Source organism: Hemicordylus capensis, chromosome 2 (genome assembly GCF_027244095.1).
Source record: "Hemicordylus capensis ecotype Gifberg chromosome 2, rHemCap1.1.pri, whole genome shotgun sequence".
NCBI classification, from domain to species: Eukaryota; Metazoa; Chordata; class Lepidosauria; order Squamata; family Cordylidae; genus Hemicordylus; species Hemicordylus capensis.
In genome coordinates, this window is record NC_069658.1 from 97,553,462 (window position 1) to 97,573,626 (window position 20,165).

The 20,165-nt window shown below is 44.0% G+C and overlaps 1 protein-coding gene across 16 annotated transcripts in view; it reads right to left on the reverse strand.

The window, feature by feature from the left end:
* NTRK2 (neurotrophic receptor tyrosine kinase 2) overlaps positions 1-20,165 on the reverse strand; it is a 270,371-nt gene that overhangs the window by 174,162 nt on the left and 76,044 nt on the right. For 14 of the 16 annotated variants that reach the window (XR_008317730.1, XR_008317731.1, XR_008317732.1 and 11 more), the window contains 3 exons: positions 15,640-15,776; positions 5,607-5,739; positions 3,468-3,767 (listed from right to left, as the gene is read on the reverse strand). Coding sequence is in view for 13 of the 16 variants with exons in the window: in XM_053302944.1 (XP_053158919.1) it covers positions 3,468-3,767; positions 5,607-5,739; positions 15,640-15,776 (570 nt within the window). In the remaining 3 variants the exon portion in view is untranslated. The remainder of the gene's footprint in view (positions 1-3,467; positions 3,768-5,606; positions 5,740-15,639; positions 15,777-20,165) is intronic. The other 2 variants (XM_053302948.1, XM_053302945.1) reach the window with 1 other exon arrangement.

Below are 20,165 nucleotides of genomic sequence, written 5' to 3' on the forward strand. Positions count from 1 at the left end.
TGACTCTGGGCCAGTCACTTCTCTCTCAGCCTAACCTACATCACAGGGTTGTTGTGAGGAGAAACCTAAGTATGTAGTACACCACTCTGGGCTCCTTGGACGAAGAGCGGGATATAAATGCAAAATAATAATAATAATAATAATAATAATAATAATAATAATATATATACATTATGTATATAATTACATAAAATCTTTGTGTATTAAATTTTGAATACACACTAATTGTATTTCGAATTTTTATTCTTCAGGATAACTAAGGGTGCTCAACAGTGTTGCATCTGGGCACCAGATCCCCTAGAGCCGGCCCTGGTGACGCTTACAGCCAACAGCGGTAGCGGAAAGAGAGGCTCACCTCGTGCTGGTGCCGCCGCCGCCTCAATAAGCTCCAGCTTTTTAAACAGTTTTTTTAAACACATGGTAGATACACATCAGCTGTTGCCCCCTTCAAAGGGGGCTCACACAATCTGCCATCTGAGAGCTCAGTGGCTGAACGCCCACTGAGCCATGGCCCCCTGCCTGCTGCCTCTCTCTGACGCCGCTCTGCTCATTAAAGCGACTTTCCTCTTATCACCCCTCCATCGCCTTTGCAATATTCGAAGTCAATTCATATGGATCAGAGTGATTATGCAAAACTAATTTGGACTGTTCAGTGATAATTAGCCCTGCCACGGTTAATTAAATCCTTTCAGGGCTTTCCATTTCCCCCACCCCCACCCACACTAGGGATGTGCGGACCGGTCTGGTGGTCCGGTCTGGGGTTTCAGGGTCAAACCGAACCACCACCACCCCAGTTCTGGACCGGAACCGGACCGCCGGGTTCGGTCCAGCCAGTCCACGAATTGTGTGTGTGTGTTTTAAAAAAATTAAATTATTTTTTAAGTACCTTTAGCCCCTTTGGGGAGCTTGCTGAGGCCGTGTGTGTGGGGGGGGTCCGCGTGGGTTCCATCTCCCCCCACTGGGCTTCTACATCACCACCGCGGCCCACCCCGGCTGGGTAAATGAACATTTTTGGCCCTTTGGGGCCTCTGTAGGAGCACACAGCCACCATTTTGGTGGCCGCCACACATGCGCCAATGCCCTCTGAGTCCCTGAGAATAGATCTCTGAAGCTTTCAACTCCCAGCCCTGGCCCCTCCACTCTCCCCCCCCCCCACCTTCCCCGCCCTTCTCTTACTGTGTTCTAGCTAATACACGAGGCTTTGCTTTCCAGCTCAACCAGAAAGAAATTTAACTCCTTCCAGCCGAGGCAGAACAGAGAGGCCTGGATCCTCTTAGCAGGGCAGGGTGGCGGTGTTTCGGAGAGTGAGAGGGAAAATGCAGGTGCCTTATGGTCCCTATTTCCTAAGCAATGTCAGCCTGAGGATAAATAGTGCCTTGGACATGGGATGCCATGGAGCCCTCAGGGTTAGTTTATCAGTGTTTCCAGGTTTTGTTGTTCCTGCAGGGTTGCAAACTGAGTCTGCAGCAGTAGCAGCAACAGCTGGGCAGGCACATGCCTGCAGCGATCCAGGCAGTGCATGCCTCTTGTGTATGCCTGGGACTGTGTTGCCACACACTAATCTACAGCAAGAAAGGAAAAAAACAGTCCAAAACTCGTTGGTCCAGAGAGAACAAGAGGTAAACTACCTGAATGCTGTTCATCAATTTATGCTAATACATATTTGCATAAATATAATTGCTTTACATCCTTATATTCTTATGAGTTTAGTTGCTGTTTGTGGCCTCAATATCCCAGTGTTTAAAATTGTGTGTGTGTGTGTGTGTGTGTGTGTGTGTGTGTGTGTGTGTGTGTGTGAGAGAGAGAGAGAGAGAGAGAGAGAGAGAGAGAGAGAGAGAGAGAGAGAGAGAAGGGGGTTGATGCTTATCTTGCAGTGGGGCGTGGGAGGCCTTTAGGTTTAGGTGCCAAAATTAAGTGCACCTCTGTTCACAGACACTAGTGGTGAATAGTAGGGATGTACATGAACCTGTTCGGAGGACCTTTTATGGGCATCCAAACAGGTTCGAACAACCAGAGGTTCGGCCAGTTCAAAGGCAGGGGGGGATACCTTTATGGGCAGGGGACATAAGAACAGCCCTGCTGGATCAGGCCCAAGGCCCATCTAGTCCAGCATCCTGTTTCACACTGTGGTCCACCAGATGCCACTGGGCGCCTACAGGCAGGAGTTGAGGGTATATCCTCTCTCCTGCTGTTACTCCCCTGCTACTGGTATTCAGAGTCATCCTGCCTCTGAGGCTGGAGGTGGCCTATAGCCCTCTGACTAGTAGGCATTGATAGACCTCTCCTTCATGAAGTTATCCAAACCCCTCTTAAAGCCATCCAAATTAGTAGTCAACACCACATCTTGTTGCAGATAATCCGATAAGTTGATTGCACATTGTGTGAAAAAGTATTTCTGTTTGTTGGTCCTAAATTTCTTGGCAATCAATTTCATGGGATGACCCCTGGTTCTAGTGTTATGTAAGAGGGATAAAATTCTCTCTCTATCCACTTTTTCCACACGATGCATGATTTTTATAGACCTCTCCCTGCAGTTGTCTTTTTTCTAAACGAAAAAGCCCCAGGTGTTGTAGCCTTGCCTCATAAGGAAGGTGCTCTAGGCCCCTGATCATCTTGGTTGCCCTCTTCTGCACCTTTTCCAGTTCTAGAATGGCCTCACACCGCCACTGGGGAGGTCTTCAGGGAAGTCACGAGCTTGCCTGCGCTCCCTGGCAGATGAGTGTCATCGTCTTTGCCTTCACCACACTATGCGTCCACACGAGTGGCAGTGGGGTGAAGGCAAAAGCTCAGAGCAGAAGAACTTCTTCCTCCCACGTCTCAGAGTGCCCCACACCACGAACACAGCAGCTGCTCTCATAAGAAAAGCCACTTGTTTCCCCCAGTTCACTGCTGGAAATGGCAGCAGGCCAGGTGCGGGGGGAGCCTATTTGCCCAGGGCAATCGTGCACATGATCACCTACTAAAGTAAAACGAACCACAGGTTTTATTTACTTTGGAAAAACCTTGGGTAAAAAACCAGGGCTACCATATTCTGCAGCATCTGGGAGCAGAGGGTTCCTGACGCTCCAGACGACATGAGCTGCCTGGGTTGCCCCAGGCGTCCTGTGTTATGTGAATAGCCTTGATGTGTAGTAATAACAGGAAAAGGATGTTTTTTGTTATGATTTTCGTCATTTGAGAACATTAAAGGGGTGTCCGAATACTGATCTAATAAAACTGAGCCGAGGCAGTTTAAGTTATGGTGGCTATCATGCTATTCAGTGAGAGAAAGCGCGATTTTAATTTGCATTTCTTTGCATTTTAGCATTTCAATAGTTCTGACCTTATGCCTAAAGAGTACATTTAATAGACTTCTTTTAACACTGAGTGGATTATTTTTTTTTAAAGCAGTCTTAAAACAAATTGAACAGAAATCACAGCTCTAGATAATTAATGCTTTAATGATATTAAAGTAATATTATACTTACTACCTCCAGGATCTTCCATAAAATAAGCAGAAATGCTTGCTTCATCTTTTCCATATTGGTTATGTGCCACCAAAGTATAATTGCCATTGTTCACATGAGTAGGGTTGTCCAGCTGAAGGCAGCCATGGTATTCGGTCTGATTGACAGCATGTATTTTAGTCCAGATATAGTCCGATTCATTCAATTTAGCCCCGTTATATAACCAGGTCAGGACAGGTTGTGGGTTCCCTCTCACGCTGAATGGAATACACCAGTGGTGGTCCGGATATGGAACTTCAAGAAACGTGATACTTGGTGCAACTATATTAAGACCAGTAAGAGTAGCATCAGTCATCCCTTATATTCATTGCTTTGCAAATTAATCAGCTTGTTTTAAATAAATTTAAGAAACTAGTGACTTGGCAACTGACCCCATTTTTTATATATCTATCAATAAGGAAACTGCATAGATAAAATTGTAATAAAGGGTCATTTATACTAGGATCTGGGCTTTCCTTTTTCAATTTTATTTCAGTCTTATTTAGCTCCTTCAGTCACACAGTGGGTCTGCTCTGAATCCCCTGTGCCACATAGTATCTGTGGGATGTGCACAACATGCTTTCGGCTCAGCTTTACTCTTGGGACCATTTAAATAAAACATTATTCAGCTTCCAGGTGTGACCCTGGGAACTGACTTCCTGTCAGGACAGTCTGGCAGGGATTCCCTGCCAGAAGCAACACCTGCCCATCTCCTCCCTTCTGTGCCCCCACAGCTAGTGAAAGGGGAAAGACACTCCAAAACAAAAAGCTGAATTGTGCAACTCTTGGTGGTGGATCAGTTCAGCTTACATGTCAATAAAGTGCTTCCTACCCTCTTCATTACTATGTTTACTCTACTCAAACCTTTAATACACCTGACATTTACCTACAGATATGTTTCTAAATCTACTCCATAAGAAATCTTACTTCAGGAATTGTTCTAAGTACTCATTATTTAGAACAGAAGTTGACAAAAGAAGGCAAAGCTAAACTTGTACAATAAAACACAATCTAAGTCTGGTTCAGATTATGCATTTGAGGCAGCCCCACCTACCACATGAGAGACATTCATAAGCACATCCCATTCCCACTCCACCTTTCCTAATCACATGCGAGGTTACCATCCCCATAGCAATTTAGATGAACCCTTCTCCATGCAAGTTAAAAGGGGAAAGCTGTACCAAGAAGGCTGGGGGGGGAGGGTGGAACATGTTTCTGGGCATCCCTAATTGTGTGGTGGGTGGGGCTGCTCAGAAGTATTGTCCAGTCTGGCCCATAGTTCTTTCTCAAACTTGGTCTAGGCATTTTTTCAGAAACAGGACAGTGGTAAATGCACAATTTAATACTGTCATCATCAAGAGAAGAACAATTCTCCAACAGGAGCTTTTCCAAATGGCGACTGAATGCAGGTTCACTACACATAGGCTGGGGGCGGAGGTTCCAAGGGAACCATTTACAGCAACATCAGGACATCATTCATACAGTCAATGGCATTGTTCAGCTTTGCTTCTGATGATTCACAGTTACTGTGAATCACTAAAAAAGTTACTGAAAAGTAGCACTTTAGTGCAGTGCTCAAAACGGCTTAACTTTAGGCACTTCCTGCCACAATAAAGCTGCCCATCTGGGAAAGCTCCAGGAAAGAATTATCTACCATAAAATATGGAATTGGGCTAGATAAAAAAAATACAGTTTAAGTGAATGGTATCAGTATACTGATGACATTATCTCCAAGTGTCTTGCTCAGGGGCCTCACATACATGTGAAACACAAGGAGCCCCAAACTAACTTCCAGGGAAGATCTTTGTATGTTGGGGAGAAGATGATAATTATGGCTGTAAGTATTTAATGACAATCAGAAATGAAAAACAAATATATTTATCCTCACTGCTAATTCACTCTTTTGCAAAGATCCATCATATAAATCACCGTCTAGAGAGTTCTATATTAGGTGGTATAGAAACTCAATCAATCAATCAAATGTATTTTTAGAGAAGGCTTTTTGCTGGTTTTGCTGCAACAAACCAACACAGCTAACTCCTCTAAACTTATTGTTCTCTACTAGTGTCATTTGACTATGATTATATGCAGCTAAAATTTTACATAAGTCCATTTACATACAGAACACTGTGAGGTCAACTGAAGCTTGGTCTTCACCCATACTATTTTCTGCTACACAAGAAATCTGAGCACCGCTGTCATTGGATGAGACATTCTTTATGGTTAGAGAAGCTGGGTTCTTGTTTGCATCACTCTAGAACAAAAACAACAAAGACATAAATGGGTTAGGCATGGTTCTGTTGAGGCCGCAGAAATGATAATCTACTTATCGCCAATGCTAAGAAACTAGTTTAAACGTAACCTTCAATTTACAAAACACTTCTATTGATACCAATAAAAACTAGTCTCAAGACTTTTGACACTCTGAAGGGCTACATTTTGGTTTCTAGCTATGTACATGCTAGTCCATTCTTCACTGTATAAATCTGGTACCTGAGAGATAAGCCAGAAAGAAAGAGAATTGAAGAAAAGATCAGTGGCTCGACTAACCCCGTCTTTTTGATTGTGTATTTCCACGGCACAGCTCCGCGCTGTGGCAACACATGAGGAGAGCCCAGCTGGGAGGCTGAAACAAGCCTCCCGACCCTGGGGGTCTCCCCAGGATGCCCCACGCACTAGCTCAGGGCATCCTGGAACTTCCGGGGGCCATGCGCCCCCCCCCCCCGAATCCCCGCAGCCTCCACCAATTCTGTGACGGAGCCGGCAGTCATGTGGGCGGCCGATCTGGCTGCTTCGGGCTGTCTGCGGGGAGAGTGGGCTAAGCCCGCTCTCCCCGCAAACCCCATTTTGGCACGTCTGACGAAACGTGAGACTCACCTCATTCTTGATGTAGTCCTTACAATAACCCTACAAGCTATGTGTTACTACCATACTGCAGCTTCTTTGGACACCTAGCAAATTCACAGCAGAGGCAAGATTCAAACTGAGAAAGTCCTGATTAACTCCACTCCATAAGCTTTCAATCTTTTCACAAACCTCGGTATTAAAAGTTGCCACCATCTAACCAAAAGAAGCTTTTAAGAACCAGCTCTACCCTATTATTATCCTGCCCACCTTGCCCCCCACCCCCCAAATTGGAGCTGTAAAATTTGGGGCTGTAGAGGGATAGGCTGTAGCTCATGCTTTGCATGAAGAAGGTCCTGCTTCAATCTCTGGGACCTCCAGTTAGGGCTGGGAAATTTCTCCTGTCTGAAATCCTGGAGAGCTGCTGCCAGTCAGAGTAGACATAGGAAGCTAGATGGACCAATGGTCTGACTCAGTAGAAGGCAGCTTCCTATGTCCTGTGTTTAATGGCCCTCCTGACAGGGAGGATGGCTGGCCTCACAACCTCCCATTTTTACACCAACATGCCCCAAACAGCTAGGCTGTTTATTTTACCAAAAGGTGGTTTATTTTACAAAAAGTGTAAGAGCCTTGGTTTGAATGGGAGTGGGGGGGAGAGGGAAGTTACAACACCACACTTTAAACCACGACTGGTGAGAAAGGGCTCAAGGGAAAGCGGAGAGGAAGGCTGCTAGCACGTACCTCCCCAAAGACGATCCCTCTTCTCTTTCTGGGTGGGCAAATCGCCCGCCCATATGATTGCCAGTAGCTGCCAGCAGCACAGAGAGTCAGGGATAGGAAGCGGTGTCCCGCCACCCCAAACCCTCCCTAATGCACCATACAAATGCAGACTGCATTGTGGGGATGCCCTGATGCCGGCCGGGGACCCTGCAAGCTCCCAGCCCCAGCTGCAAGCAGCCAAGGCTGGCAGACGTCCAAGAAAATGTGGTTATTTTCATTTATTAATATTTAAAATATTTATACCCCACCAGTACACTACTGCTCAGAGCGGCTCACAACAATAAAATAAATACAATATACAATAAAAGTAATAAAATTAACAAAATTAAGTAAACAAGTTAAAAGTCAGGTTAAAAAACAAAACCAGAATTAAATTTCAAATTAAAAGTTATTTAAAAACCTAAAAATCGAGAATTATAATAACCAAAAATGGAGCATTAAAAAGCCTCTATAAAAAGATGTGTTTTTAGTTGTTTTTTGAAAACACTGAGAGGGGGAATATGGTGAAGTTCTTCAAGGAGCGTGTTCCAAAGCTGAGGGGTCACAACCGAAAAGGCCCTATCTCTAGTCCCTGCCAACCGAATTTGTTAGTGGTGGGGCCATGTGCAGGGCCTTAGAGGTTGAATGGAAGGCCCTGGAAGTTTCATATGGGCAAATGTGGTCTGAGAGGTACCCTGGCCCCAAACCGTGTAGAGCTTTAAAGGTCAAGACCAGCACCTTGAATCTAGCCTGAAAGTGGACCAGTAGCCAACGAAGCTGCCACAGGATGGGTGTGATACTTATGAAGCAACTTGCACCCACAAGCATCTTTGCAGCAGTATTCTGGACCAAGGGAAGCTTCCAAACAGTCTTCAAGGGCAGCCCCACAGAGAGCTCATTGCAGTAGTCCAATCCAGATGTTACCAATGCATGAGTGACTGAGGTCAGGCACTTGGCCTCTTAACCTCATTTTGTAGGAGGGCTCCACAAGTTACTTTGCCATGGCGGCCACTTGTCTCGCACTGCTTCACGTGAGCAGCCAAGAGCGGGCTTGGCTGCCTCAGCCCACTCTTGGCTGACCATGAGAACAGTCTCATAATAGAAAAGCTAACTAGGCCTGAACTAGCAGATCCTTGAGGCCTAATTCAAGAGTCAAGGAAGATAACAAGGTCATTCACAAAATCAAAAACTGTGTTCTAATACTAGGGAGCATTGTGTGCTACCAATTTTTGGTTATGTGGAAGCAAAGCAGGAGGAAAACATGGGTAGAAATGAGCTCCCCCCGCCCCACCTTGCTTCCACACAACCACTTCTACCCCAGGTTTTCCTCTTAACTTGCTTCCACACAACTGAAAACTGGGAGCACACACAGCTCCCAAACCTGGGTAGTACACAGTTTTTGATTGATCTCAATAAAGTCAATAAAGTGAAAGATCTCAATAAAGTCTTTCAAATCATTATCTGGGGGTGGCGAGGGAATGGGTTCCTACCCTGGTCCTCACAGAGCCTCTGTTTGGCTCTGCAAACCCAGCACACACACAAGAAAAGCAGCTCTGGTTTAGAATCAGATCCAAAGATCAAAGGAGGTATCCCAGAATGCATTGCACTTCCAATAGAGAGGCAACTCTCACTGCACCATCATCTCTGCTGTGCTTGACCCCTCTAACCACAACACTCTCTGACAAATATGGCCACCAGATGCCAGGAACTGTTCAAAATGGCGATTTCACCACACAACCAAGGACTGAGATAGAAGAGCTGCTATTTTCAGTAAAAATCAAGGTAAAAATGTCAGACTACCCAGGTTTGAATGAGATGTGTATGTAAGAGTCCCATGGGTTCTCACAATCAATAATAGCTAGCTTTACTCCCACCTACCCTCTAATTCTTGGTTGTGAGAACAGGCTTCATGTCTTCCTTGATATCTTCCCTCCTTGAGAGAGGAGGGAAATCAGGAGGTCATTCAGACAATCAAAAACTGAGCCAGGTCTCACGATCAGTGAGACCTGGTTTTGGAGAGTGAGTGGGGAGAGCGGGCTAAGCCCGCTCTTCCCACACACGAGCAGGGCGGGAGCCCTGGGCAGCCGGATCAGCCGCACACACGATTGCTGGCTCCATGACGGAGCCGGCAGGGCCTGTGGGGAGCGGGGACCGATTGGCCCCTGGAAGCTCCAGCATGCCCTGTTCAAGTGCGCAGGGCATCCTGGTGAGACCCCCGGAGCCGGGAGGCAGCTTTTCGCCTCCCCTCCGGGGGTCTCCTCGTGAGTAGCCATGGTGCGGAGCCACACCGCAGCTACTCACAATTTTAAAAAATCGGGTTTGCGGAGCGCTCACTCCACAAACCTGGTTTTAGGGGCGGGTTACTTGAGCGGGTTACCCACTCAAGTACCACCGGGCTCGCAGCCAAGCCTGGTGGTTCTCACGATTGCAGAAAATGGGGCTAGCAGAGGCTAGCCTGATTTTCTGCAATCGTGTGAATAGCCTCACTGTGTTCTAGCACATTTGAGAGCTGCGTGAGCTCCCATTTTTCGGTTGTGTGGAAGCAAGGTAAGAGGAAAACCTGGGTATAAGTTATTGCGTGGAAGCAATATAGGAGGAAAAACTACCCAGGTTTTCCTTGTACCTTGCTTCCACAACATCACTTCTACTCAGGTTTTTCTCCTACCTTGCTTCCACACAACCCAAAATTTGGAGCACACACAGGTCCCAAACCTGGATAGAATATAGCTCTTGATTGTCTGAATGACCTCCAGGAGTGGCTGGTGTTTCAAGAATGTAGCTGTAAAACACCAAGTTACTTGGAATGGGAGCATAGAAACTTTTAAAAGGACATACATCCTGAGATATGGTGAGCCCTTTCTCACGATCCTGTGAGTGGGCTTGAGGGCAGGTGGCAGGGAAGGCTGCAACAGCTTACCTTCCCTGCAGATGATCAACAAGATGATCTCGGACATGCGTTGCATGCCCAAATAATCTGCTGCTGGAAACTGGTCTGACTCAGTTTCCAGAGCAGCTTCATACGTTTGTGAAGGAGCCCAAATCCTTCATGAACTGAGGGAAGAGAAAGGATTGGTTGTGACCGCAAATAATGGCTGGCAAGCAAGTTAAGCCTAAATTTACGGATCCCTGTAACTAGTTCAGATATTGGTTCATAATGGACCAGAGGCTTTACTGAAAAAATAAGCATGTTTTAGAAATAAAAGACTATTTAAAACATTAACTAATTAACTGGTGCTGAAACAATCATACATGCCTACAATTTGATGCTAGTAGTAACCAGCCAGTTGAAACCACTGGGGAATTTAATTGTTTTAAATCTCTCATAACAACATCTGAAATATTGAATCTAATTAGCATTAACTGCCAGGCAACTACAATACCTGAAATATTTACTTTACACATCATAATTAAAATATTTGTGATTATTCCTAATAAGTATTTTGATTTATTTTTACATGTTGGTTGCGAAGCTAAAAAAAACACGTGTACCAGTTCTCTGGGAGTACTCCTTGGGCATTTTATGGAACTATTACTGTTGGTATATGTGTGTTTAAGGATTAGTTGTTGTTTTAATTCTTAGTGATGCATTGACAGTGTGATTGTTTTATTGCTTCTTCTTCTTCTTTTTTTTTTGTTCACAGACTTGGGCTCCTTTGTTCTGGAAAAGCAGCATACAAACTGCCCAGAGACTAAAGTTTGGGGCAGTATACAAATCTGATAGATAAATAAATAAATAAAATAATGAATATTAAAAATAAATACAAAAGCATGATTTGGAGATTGTGGTATAAATTTAAGAAACTATTTTGGAAGTAATGTTAGGCAGTTTTTCAGTGACATTCAGTGAGTACACTCAGGTTTATGTAATATATAAATAAACTTTTTAAAAACATGTTTTCGTATTAATTATTATTAGAATGTAGTGACTAAAAAAACCCCAAAGCATCTATGTGCTAATAGAACCTATAAAGATTAAACACTGTTCTGAAGAGTTTGCAATCCAGAGTAAAAATGGAAGTCATTTTATAGTCTCTTATGAACAGGCTTGGATGTGTAATAATACAGTGACTTAAACAAGGGTTTATATAGAAGATAAGAAATAGTCCCTTGAGCCATATAAAAGTAAAGTCCAGTCACTTTCTACCAAAAGCTTCTATCAAATTATTCATTTTACGAGCATACTTCCACTGCACTCACTAGGTTTCTGAAACTATAATTCTGGCCACAGAAACTAAACTGAAAATAGCCCATTCTCTATATGTGTAAGAAGGAACTATGTCTACAAAAGTGCCATTCACTTTGCAGACTAAAAAGGGCAATGTGATATTCTATTTCATGTCCCAATCAATATGGACATGTGGTATACTAATCCATATACAAGCAGGAGTAGGAGATGGATGAGGGAGTTGCGCTGCCTGTGCTTTCTTTCACCTGAAGAACCATGCCAATTTTTCATAACCTATCGTATTCTGAATATGCTATTCTTGAGGTTCAGCTAAGCAAAAGCTGTAATAGATTCTTAGTTAATTAAAGGTGATTATTATTACTACATACCAAATCCACACATTGCAGAGCCTGTTACTTACCTGTCCTGAGCTATAGCTGTATCTTCCACTAATCCCTAATTTAGACCAACATTGGGTCCCCAGATGTTATTGGATTACAACTCCCATAATCCCCAGCCCTAGTGGCCTTTGGTTGGGGATTATGGGAGTTGAAGTCCAATAACATCTGGGGACCCAACGTTGAGAATCCCTGATTTAGACTGTCGGTTATGCGGGCATTCCTATGGATGTAGGTCAGTTAGTGACAAAACTGCAAAGCAATTTTTACTGGAACTCCTAACTCACCCTTAGAGCCCTAGATTTAAATGTCAGACTACCCAAGTTTGAATGAGAAGGGTATGTAGGAGTCGCATGGGTTCTCACTAGGGATGTGCAAAACATTTCGGGCACAGAACGATCTGTGCCCGAAACAGCAAATTTCAGGTGATTCGGGGCCGAGCCGAATCACGCACGAAAAGATCCGAGAAATTTCGGGCACGAGCCGAATCACCCGAATTTCGGGCCCGAAAATTCAGCTGATTCGGACCTCCATTTTTTTGCCTTCTTTCCCCGCCCTCTGTTTTGAGCTATGATGTCTATTTGAATTTCCCGCCTTTTTGCATCCCATTGACTTCAATGCAAAAAGGTTGGATGTGACGTCTGCTCGAATTTCGGGGGCCAGGGGCAAAATAGTGGGGTGGGGTGGTAGTGACTAATGGGTGGAGGATACCACCCCAATTGCAGAGGGATTGGGCAAAGGGCTGATTTTTGGTGAATTTCTGAAGTTTTAGTGTCTTGGGGCAGATAGGGGCATAACGTGGGATCTGTGCCAAAAGGGTGGGGTGTGGTGGTAGTGCCTAATGGGTGGAGGTTACCACCCCAATTGCAGAGTGATTGGGCAGAGGGCTGATTTTTGGTGAATTTCTGAAGTTTATGCATCTTTAAGGTTTTCCCCGTGAAGGGTGTATTGCTTCACGTCGGGGGGAAAGGGGTGTCCTAGAGCAGGGTGGGGTTGGTGGTAGTGCCAGGTTGGGGCAAGGAAGCTACCTGAATTTTTTCAAAGGATTTGGGCAGAGGGCTGATTTTTGGTTAATTGTTGAAATTTTTGCGTCTTTAAGGTTTTTCCTCATGAGAAGTTATACTGGAGCTTTCATCAGCCCCATAAGTGCACTTAGGGGGTGCTGGGGTGGCCCAGAGCAAGTGGTGGTGTAGTGCACATAGGGTGCCAACCACCCCCATGGGTTTCTAACCCATGGGGTCCAGGGTTCTGTTGTTTCTGAGGTTTTCTGAGTGTGGATTCTATGATAGCAAATGAGATTTTCAATGAGACACCATGAATCCACTCTAATTTGCTATCATAGAATCCACACTCAGAAAACCTCTGAAACAACAGAACCCTGTACCCCATGGGTTAGAAACCCATGGGGGTGGTTGGCACCCTATGTGCACTACACCACCACTCTCTCTGGGCCACCCCAGCACCCCCCGAATCGGGGGGTGATTCGGGAGGGCCATATTCGGCCACAGAACAGGGGTGTTTCGGCTCAAGTCTGAGCCAAAACACCGAAAATCCGAATTGCACACCCCTAGTTCTCACAATCAGTAATAGCTAGCTTTACTCCCATCTAGCCTCAAATTCTTGGTTGTGAGAACAGGCTTCAAGTCTTCCTTGATATTGAGAGCCAGCGTGGTGTAGTGGTTAGAGTGCTGGACTGGGACCAGGAAGACCCGAGTTCAAATCCCCATTCAGCCATGATACTAGCTGGGTGACTCTGGGCCAGTCACTTCTCTCTCAGCCTAACCTACTTCACACACGAGCAGGGCAGGAGCCCTGGGCGGCGGGATCGACTTCCCACATGATTTCTGGCTCCGTGACGGAGCCGGCGGGGGTTGGGGGGAGCGGGGGCCAATCGAAAGTTTTTTGCCTTTCGAAGACTGCCCATGGGTGAAAATATGTCATCCTGTGCAGTATGCATTGTTGAAAGTGGCACATTTACATTAAAGAGGGACTTGGACTGGGTAAACAGGAAAGGAAGATTCTATGTACCTCAATATGACAAGAGCTTTTGTGCCCCTGAATAGGTCCTCTTCACACTGAATTCACATTTTCACATACTCTTGGCCAAATATACATTCACTCTGTACTTCACAAATTAGATCTTAATTGTTTTGGCTGAGATTGTTCGCAATCCTTCAGTGCCAAGAGGAAGTCTGAGTGTCCGAAGGACCCTTCAGTGTCCCTGCACCGGAGGCTTCTTTTGCAACAGATGGTGCACAGGGGGCAGGGATTTTTGCTTCTCTCCCCTCCCCCCAAAGCCCCTTCCACTTATACAAATATGTTCCTGAGGGCGTTGCAGTCCTCAGGAACATATTTATACAAATGTGAGGGGCATTTGGAAGGAAGGGAGAGATGCAAAAACTACTCCCGCTCCATGCTTGGTCTGCTGCACAAGAAGCTTTCAGCTCAAGGACACTGAAGGCTCCCTCCAGACTCTTAGCCTTTCTTCTGTTGCTAGAGGGCTGCAGAGATTGTAAACCAATGACATTATACTTATTCTACATTGAGATTGTCTCCATGGAGGGGGAAACGTGGTCTGGACACAGGACTATTCCACGCACAACTAATGTGAAAACACTGGGTGTCATCCAGTGAAATCACTGTCATCCAGTGTTCAAAAACACTGGGAGCCCTTTCTCATGAGCCGTGTGAGAATAGCCTCTGTGTGTCATCCAGACAAGTGCTTGCACAATGGTGCTCATGCAAGATATCCCTCTCCCCCTCCTCCTCCCAGCAACCTCTTGTACCCTCTGAAAATCTGCGCCTGAAGGATGGAGACCCTTGTTAATGGCGTAGGATGTGATGCTGGGGACTTCAGGGGCAGTAGGAATTCATGTGAACTAGATGAAGGCACCTTCCAAAATCAGAACGGAGGTAACTCCAGCCAGTTTGTTTGCTTGTTTGTCAGTTTGTTTCTTTGTCAATTGTATTTATATACCACCTGGTATGTGTATCTCTAGGCGGTGTAAACAATTTAAAACACAACAAATATAATCAGAGTAAAAACAATTAAAACAATTTCACAGAATAAAAACAGTTAAAACCGCTTTTCCCCCACCGGTGCTCTGTTTTTTAAAAAGGTATTCGGGGCGGCAGCATTCCTCCCTGCCGCCCCTTCCCCTGTTGTTGCCCGGAAATACAGGAAGTACGGACTGTGCGTGCGCACGTCACATATTGTGTGCACAAGTTGCATGCGTGACATGCACACGCAACGTGCGATGTGCACGGCGGGCACACACGCAGCCCATACTTCCTGTATTTCCAAGCGACAACGGGGGCAGGGGCAGCAGGAAGGAACACTGCTGCTCTGAAAACATTTTTTGAAAACAGAGTGCCAGTGAGGGGAAAGAGGCGGGAGGCGTAAGTGCACCCCCCTGCCCTTAAAGGGAGACACCTGCCGGCGTCAAACCACGTCTCTGCAGTTCCACACACATCATTACTTCTGACCTTCTGGCTACTTCTGGCTTTTGGGAGGCTGCAGGAGGCTGCAATTAGGAGGAGGTACAGGGAATGGCACTCCTCTGGATGTCACCCACTATTTAATGAAAGATACAGTATGAGTTATAGCAAAAAATATAATGGCAACCATATAATGGCTGGCATCCTGCCTAACACCGTGTGTGCTTCAAACACCAGAACACACCTCACTAGTCCCCACTCTTCTGCAGCACAGGCATTCAGCGCAACTATTCCGAAGCTTTCTCTGCACTTCAAATGTGCTCAGTTACATAATAAGCACATCCTTGACCCAGGAATGCGTTTTGCTGTAACAGACCACTTCTGCAATTCAGGAGAGCTCCAGAATAGTTGCACTCTTATGCATGAGCTTCAGGACTAGTGCAGAGACTAGAGCTGCGTGTGCTGTCGTATGAAGCACACAAACATTAGGCAGGATGTCAGTAATTGATCCTCAAGAATTGTATACTTCCTTTATAGATTCACATCTTACCTCATGTTTTGAAATAATATTATTGAAAACCCAAGATATAGTTGGTGATGGAGTTCCTGTAGCATTGCAATACAATGTGACGCTTTTTCCTTCAAGAATTGTGAGGTTATGTGTGTTCAACTTGACTGAAGGCAAGCCTATGAGAGAAGAAAGAGACACTTGTTGTCTTTGCCATAACTACCACAGATGCACTATATGCAATTTAGTTCTTCATAAACTATTTTTAGTTTATGTGTACAAATGTGTAAAGAATTGTCATATTTATTTTTGGCACATCAAAACATGGTTTTACCACACACACAAAAAGTGACCACCAATTCATTTGTTAAGGTAACCTCATTGAAGCCGCTGAAAATGATATCAACTGCATAAGGTGATTGGAGGGAGACCCAAGGGTTGCCACAACATATATGTTCCTCAATAAGTGGAACCGTGACTAAACAAAACCTGGAAGGATCTCATAGAATGTATACTGATGCAAAAAGAACCTCCCTAAACACAGATATATGCATTATGCCTTTATCTATGTTTGTTCAAACATTTATATTTAGGATCAAAACTATCACAAATTCTTTCTTCATAGAAGGTAGGTGACATATGAATAAAACCTATATAAATCCAGATAAAATATATACCAGAGCAACAGACAAAAAATATTTTCCAATTTAAACAAAAAACAAAAAACAAAAGCATCAAGTAAAAATAAAAAAGAGTTATATGCACATAGGAAGTATGTATTTAAAAGTCCAAAAAGGAGATTCCAATGGGAGTCCTCAGTTGTAAAGGAGTGAACAAGCTTCTGTGTCAATAAGTGGAAAACTTCCATAATATTTGAGGGACCGCCTGCTCCCAAGAGTTGCTGCCCGCTTGACTAGGACATCTGAGGGGGCCCTGCTCCAGGTGCCGACAATGAGGGAGGCCCGGCTGTTGTGCACTCGGGACAGGGCCTTCTCTGTTGCTGCTCCTAGACTCTGGAATGCTCTCCCGGTGGCCATTCATTCCTCGGACTCCATGACAGCTTTTAGAAAGCTTTTAAAGACTTGGCTTTTTACCCAGGCTTTTACATAATCGTTTTTTACTGCTGTTCTTGTGTGTTTTTTATCTGCCGTCTTGTTTTTTATGTATGTTTTTAGCTTGATGTTTTTACTGCTTTTATTGTATGTTTCAATTTTTGTAAACTGCCTTGGGGTTTTCTTTTAACGAAAGGCGGTATAAAAATGTAAAAATAAATAAATAAATAAATAAATAAATAAATAAATAAATAAATAAATAAATAAATGGCAAGAAATTATTCCTTTCTGTCTCCACCATGCTGCCAATTATTGTACACTACCCAAGTATCATTATCAAGATTACGGAGGGAATCAAGATCATGTGAACATGAAGGATTATGCCAGCTCCCTGCCCTCAAACAGGCATGTCTAGCAAGCAGTCTCTGACTGCCTATGACTGCCTACGAGTGACTCTGCCTATAGCCACCATCCCAAAGTGGCTGGGCTTGGTTGTGGTCCCAAGTTGCATGCACTAACTTAACAGATAGAACGGATAAGTGGAAGATGTTTGACTTTGAGTGTTATAGCACATAAACACTTTATTCTGTCATGAATATCTTACTAGTTTCTTATAAATTAGGAAAGAAGATGCCAATAATCCATTCAAAGGGTTTGTATGGTTCTTTTATTCTGAATCAAAAGAATTTAGTGTAGGGCAGTTTACATGACCATTAATAAGGTAGGAGATGCCTACCTGTGCATGCTCCCATTTGCTGATGGTTAGTTAAAAACAAGGTTGGGGGTGCTGTCCATGAGCATGTGCTCAGCAGCAGCTGGACTGGAGAGCTTTTCATCCTACCTCATTCAGCAGCTGGGTGCAGCGTCTATTAATGGTCATGTAAATAGCCCTACTGTCTCCACAGAGAAAGAAATCTTCAATTATCCACTTAACTGGTTTCTCAAAGTTGCCACAGAGAAGTAGAGCCTGGTCTTTGGAAGGAAGATGGTTTGCACTTAACACGGAAGCCAGTGGGGGAAAGGTTTTTTGCTTGAAAGGAAAAGAAAGGCTGTGCCATTGAGACAGTGTCGACTCCTAGCGACCACATAGCCATGTGGTTTTCTTGGTAGAATACAGGAGGGGTTTACCATTGCCATGCCTTTCAGCATCTTCCTATATCACTGCTGCCCGATATAGGTGTTTCCCATATTCCCATATTCTGGGAAACACACCAGCGGGGATTCAAACAAACAGCCTCCTGCTCTCTAGGCAGGTTGCTACCCATAACCTAAAGTCAGGGAAATAGTGCCTATGAGGGAGACCCAATTTATTAAAAGTTTTTGCCTGGTTCTCCTCTGTAAATCTGTGCCTATTTTGCACTATTAAAAATAAATATGCAGTCCTAGTCCATTCCAGACATCATTTCTTCAATTCATTAAGCACATTTTTACTTTCTAAAGATAAGAAAGATGTATTTTACAGGCAAACATAATGAACACACATGCAAATACAGCTGCACACAATTGACATGTATCCACAAAATTATTGCACACACAGTTCTGAAGAACTGCCACTCTAACAAAACATAGATAATCTCCTTGTCACATTCTTTCATCCTGCCTCTCATTAGCTGCTCATTCCCTATAGAGCTGCTCATTCCCTATATTAGCTGCTCATTCCCATTCAAAGTGTCTGCCAAACAGCACTAATGATGCAACCTTAGAAATAAACAGCATTCTAAAAGAGAGCACTTGATATCACAGAAAGTAGAAACATATGCTGGTCACTGTCCTGAAAAGTCAGGGCATGCAAAACTCCTAGCAAATGCAGGGAAAAGAAAACTTGAAAGAACAGACCAAATAGGAAAACCTTTGCGGGTACAACAAATGTAACTTGAAATGCTTTTGTGCTTGCACAAAGATATAATACAATGATGTTGTGCAAAAAAAGGGGGGGGGGAGATCTCTTCCAGGCTATTTCTTGTGCCAGCAAAACATGTTGACAAGTTGTACAATGTGCTCCACAACAGGTTGTGCAACAAAACAACTGATCAGGATAATAAAATACGTAAGCTGGAAAAGTAGGTTTCTACAATCAAAGAATGATTAGCAATAATGATAAACACTATTGTTCAATCAATCTGCTGCCCTTTGAGAAAATGCTGTAGAATAATAAATAAACTATGAGGTCATTCACATGACCGGGTGGGCAGAGGGAAGGCTTCACTGCACTCACCTTCCCCCCCAGACAACTGGCAAAATGTTGTTGGGAGTGCCGTCCGTGCTAACATATGATCCATCTCCGGAAAGCCAGGACAACACATCCCAGCTTCCAGATATGCCACAATGCATCACACACCGAACATGGTGCATTGGGGGATTTCCCCAGGGGACGGGTGCTCTTAGTGCTCGTCTCTGTGTCTCCTTGAGCTGAACACAGATTGAGGAAACCCATAAAGTGCTCACTCCCTTAATCCCGACTTGGAACTGGTCTAAAAATCCAGGTTAGGCGGCACTGCCCCACTGGGATCGGGCCCCATCCCAGCAGTTCTCGCGTGCAGCCTAACACAGGCTGGGCTTCCCTAGCCTGGGTAGGCTGTACGTGAGAACGGCCTTTTATAAGCTGCCCCATAACCAATTGTTCTCTGTATCTTAAATGGTTCTTTGTATCCTGAACCCCCAAAGCATCAGCCATGAACTTCAGACCATATGTTCACTTTGTAACAACCAGTACTTATCTCTGTTCCTCTGGTCTATACCCAAGTTATATAAAGATGCCAGGGCATTTATCAACATCATCGAAAATGTAAAAAGTAATAAAATATTTTGATGTGTACTATGGATGTGGAGGCTCTGTATACATCTGTACCACTTGAGGGTGCAAGATTAGCAGTGGAATGTTATCTAGATCTAAGAACATACAAGACCCCTCCCCATTTTTTGTTGGACCTATTAGACATACTTTTAGAAAAGAATTGGTTTAGATATGATCAAGCAATATATTTACAACAAAATGGACTGTCAATGGGAAGTGGGGCAGCGCCTTCTCTAGCAAATTTATATATGTTTAAGCCAGAATCTAGGAGCATATTAAATCAATTGATCAATCCATATTTCCCTAAAATTAGTTTTTATGGGAGATATATAGATGACATTTTCATCTTGTTTGAAGATAAAGAGGAGACCTTCCAACAATTCAGTTCCAACAATCTATAGATCAATACACTAGATATACACATCAAATTTTCTAGTCACATAGACAACATACCTTTGTGACAACATAGTCACATAGACAACATAATGGTCTACTTCTATCTTTTCAACATACCTTTTCTAGATGTAATGATCAAACAAACACAAGGTAGATTTGTTGTATTCAATTATTTAAAAATCCATAGCTAATAATTCATATTTACATTATAAAAGTTTCCACCCCAGTTTCTTGAAGAATAATTTTCCATGTGCTCAATTTATAAGATTATGCAGGAATTTTACTAAAGACAATACATACATATCAGAAGCTATTAGGTTAGCAGA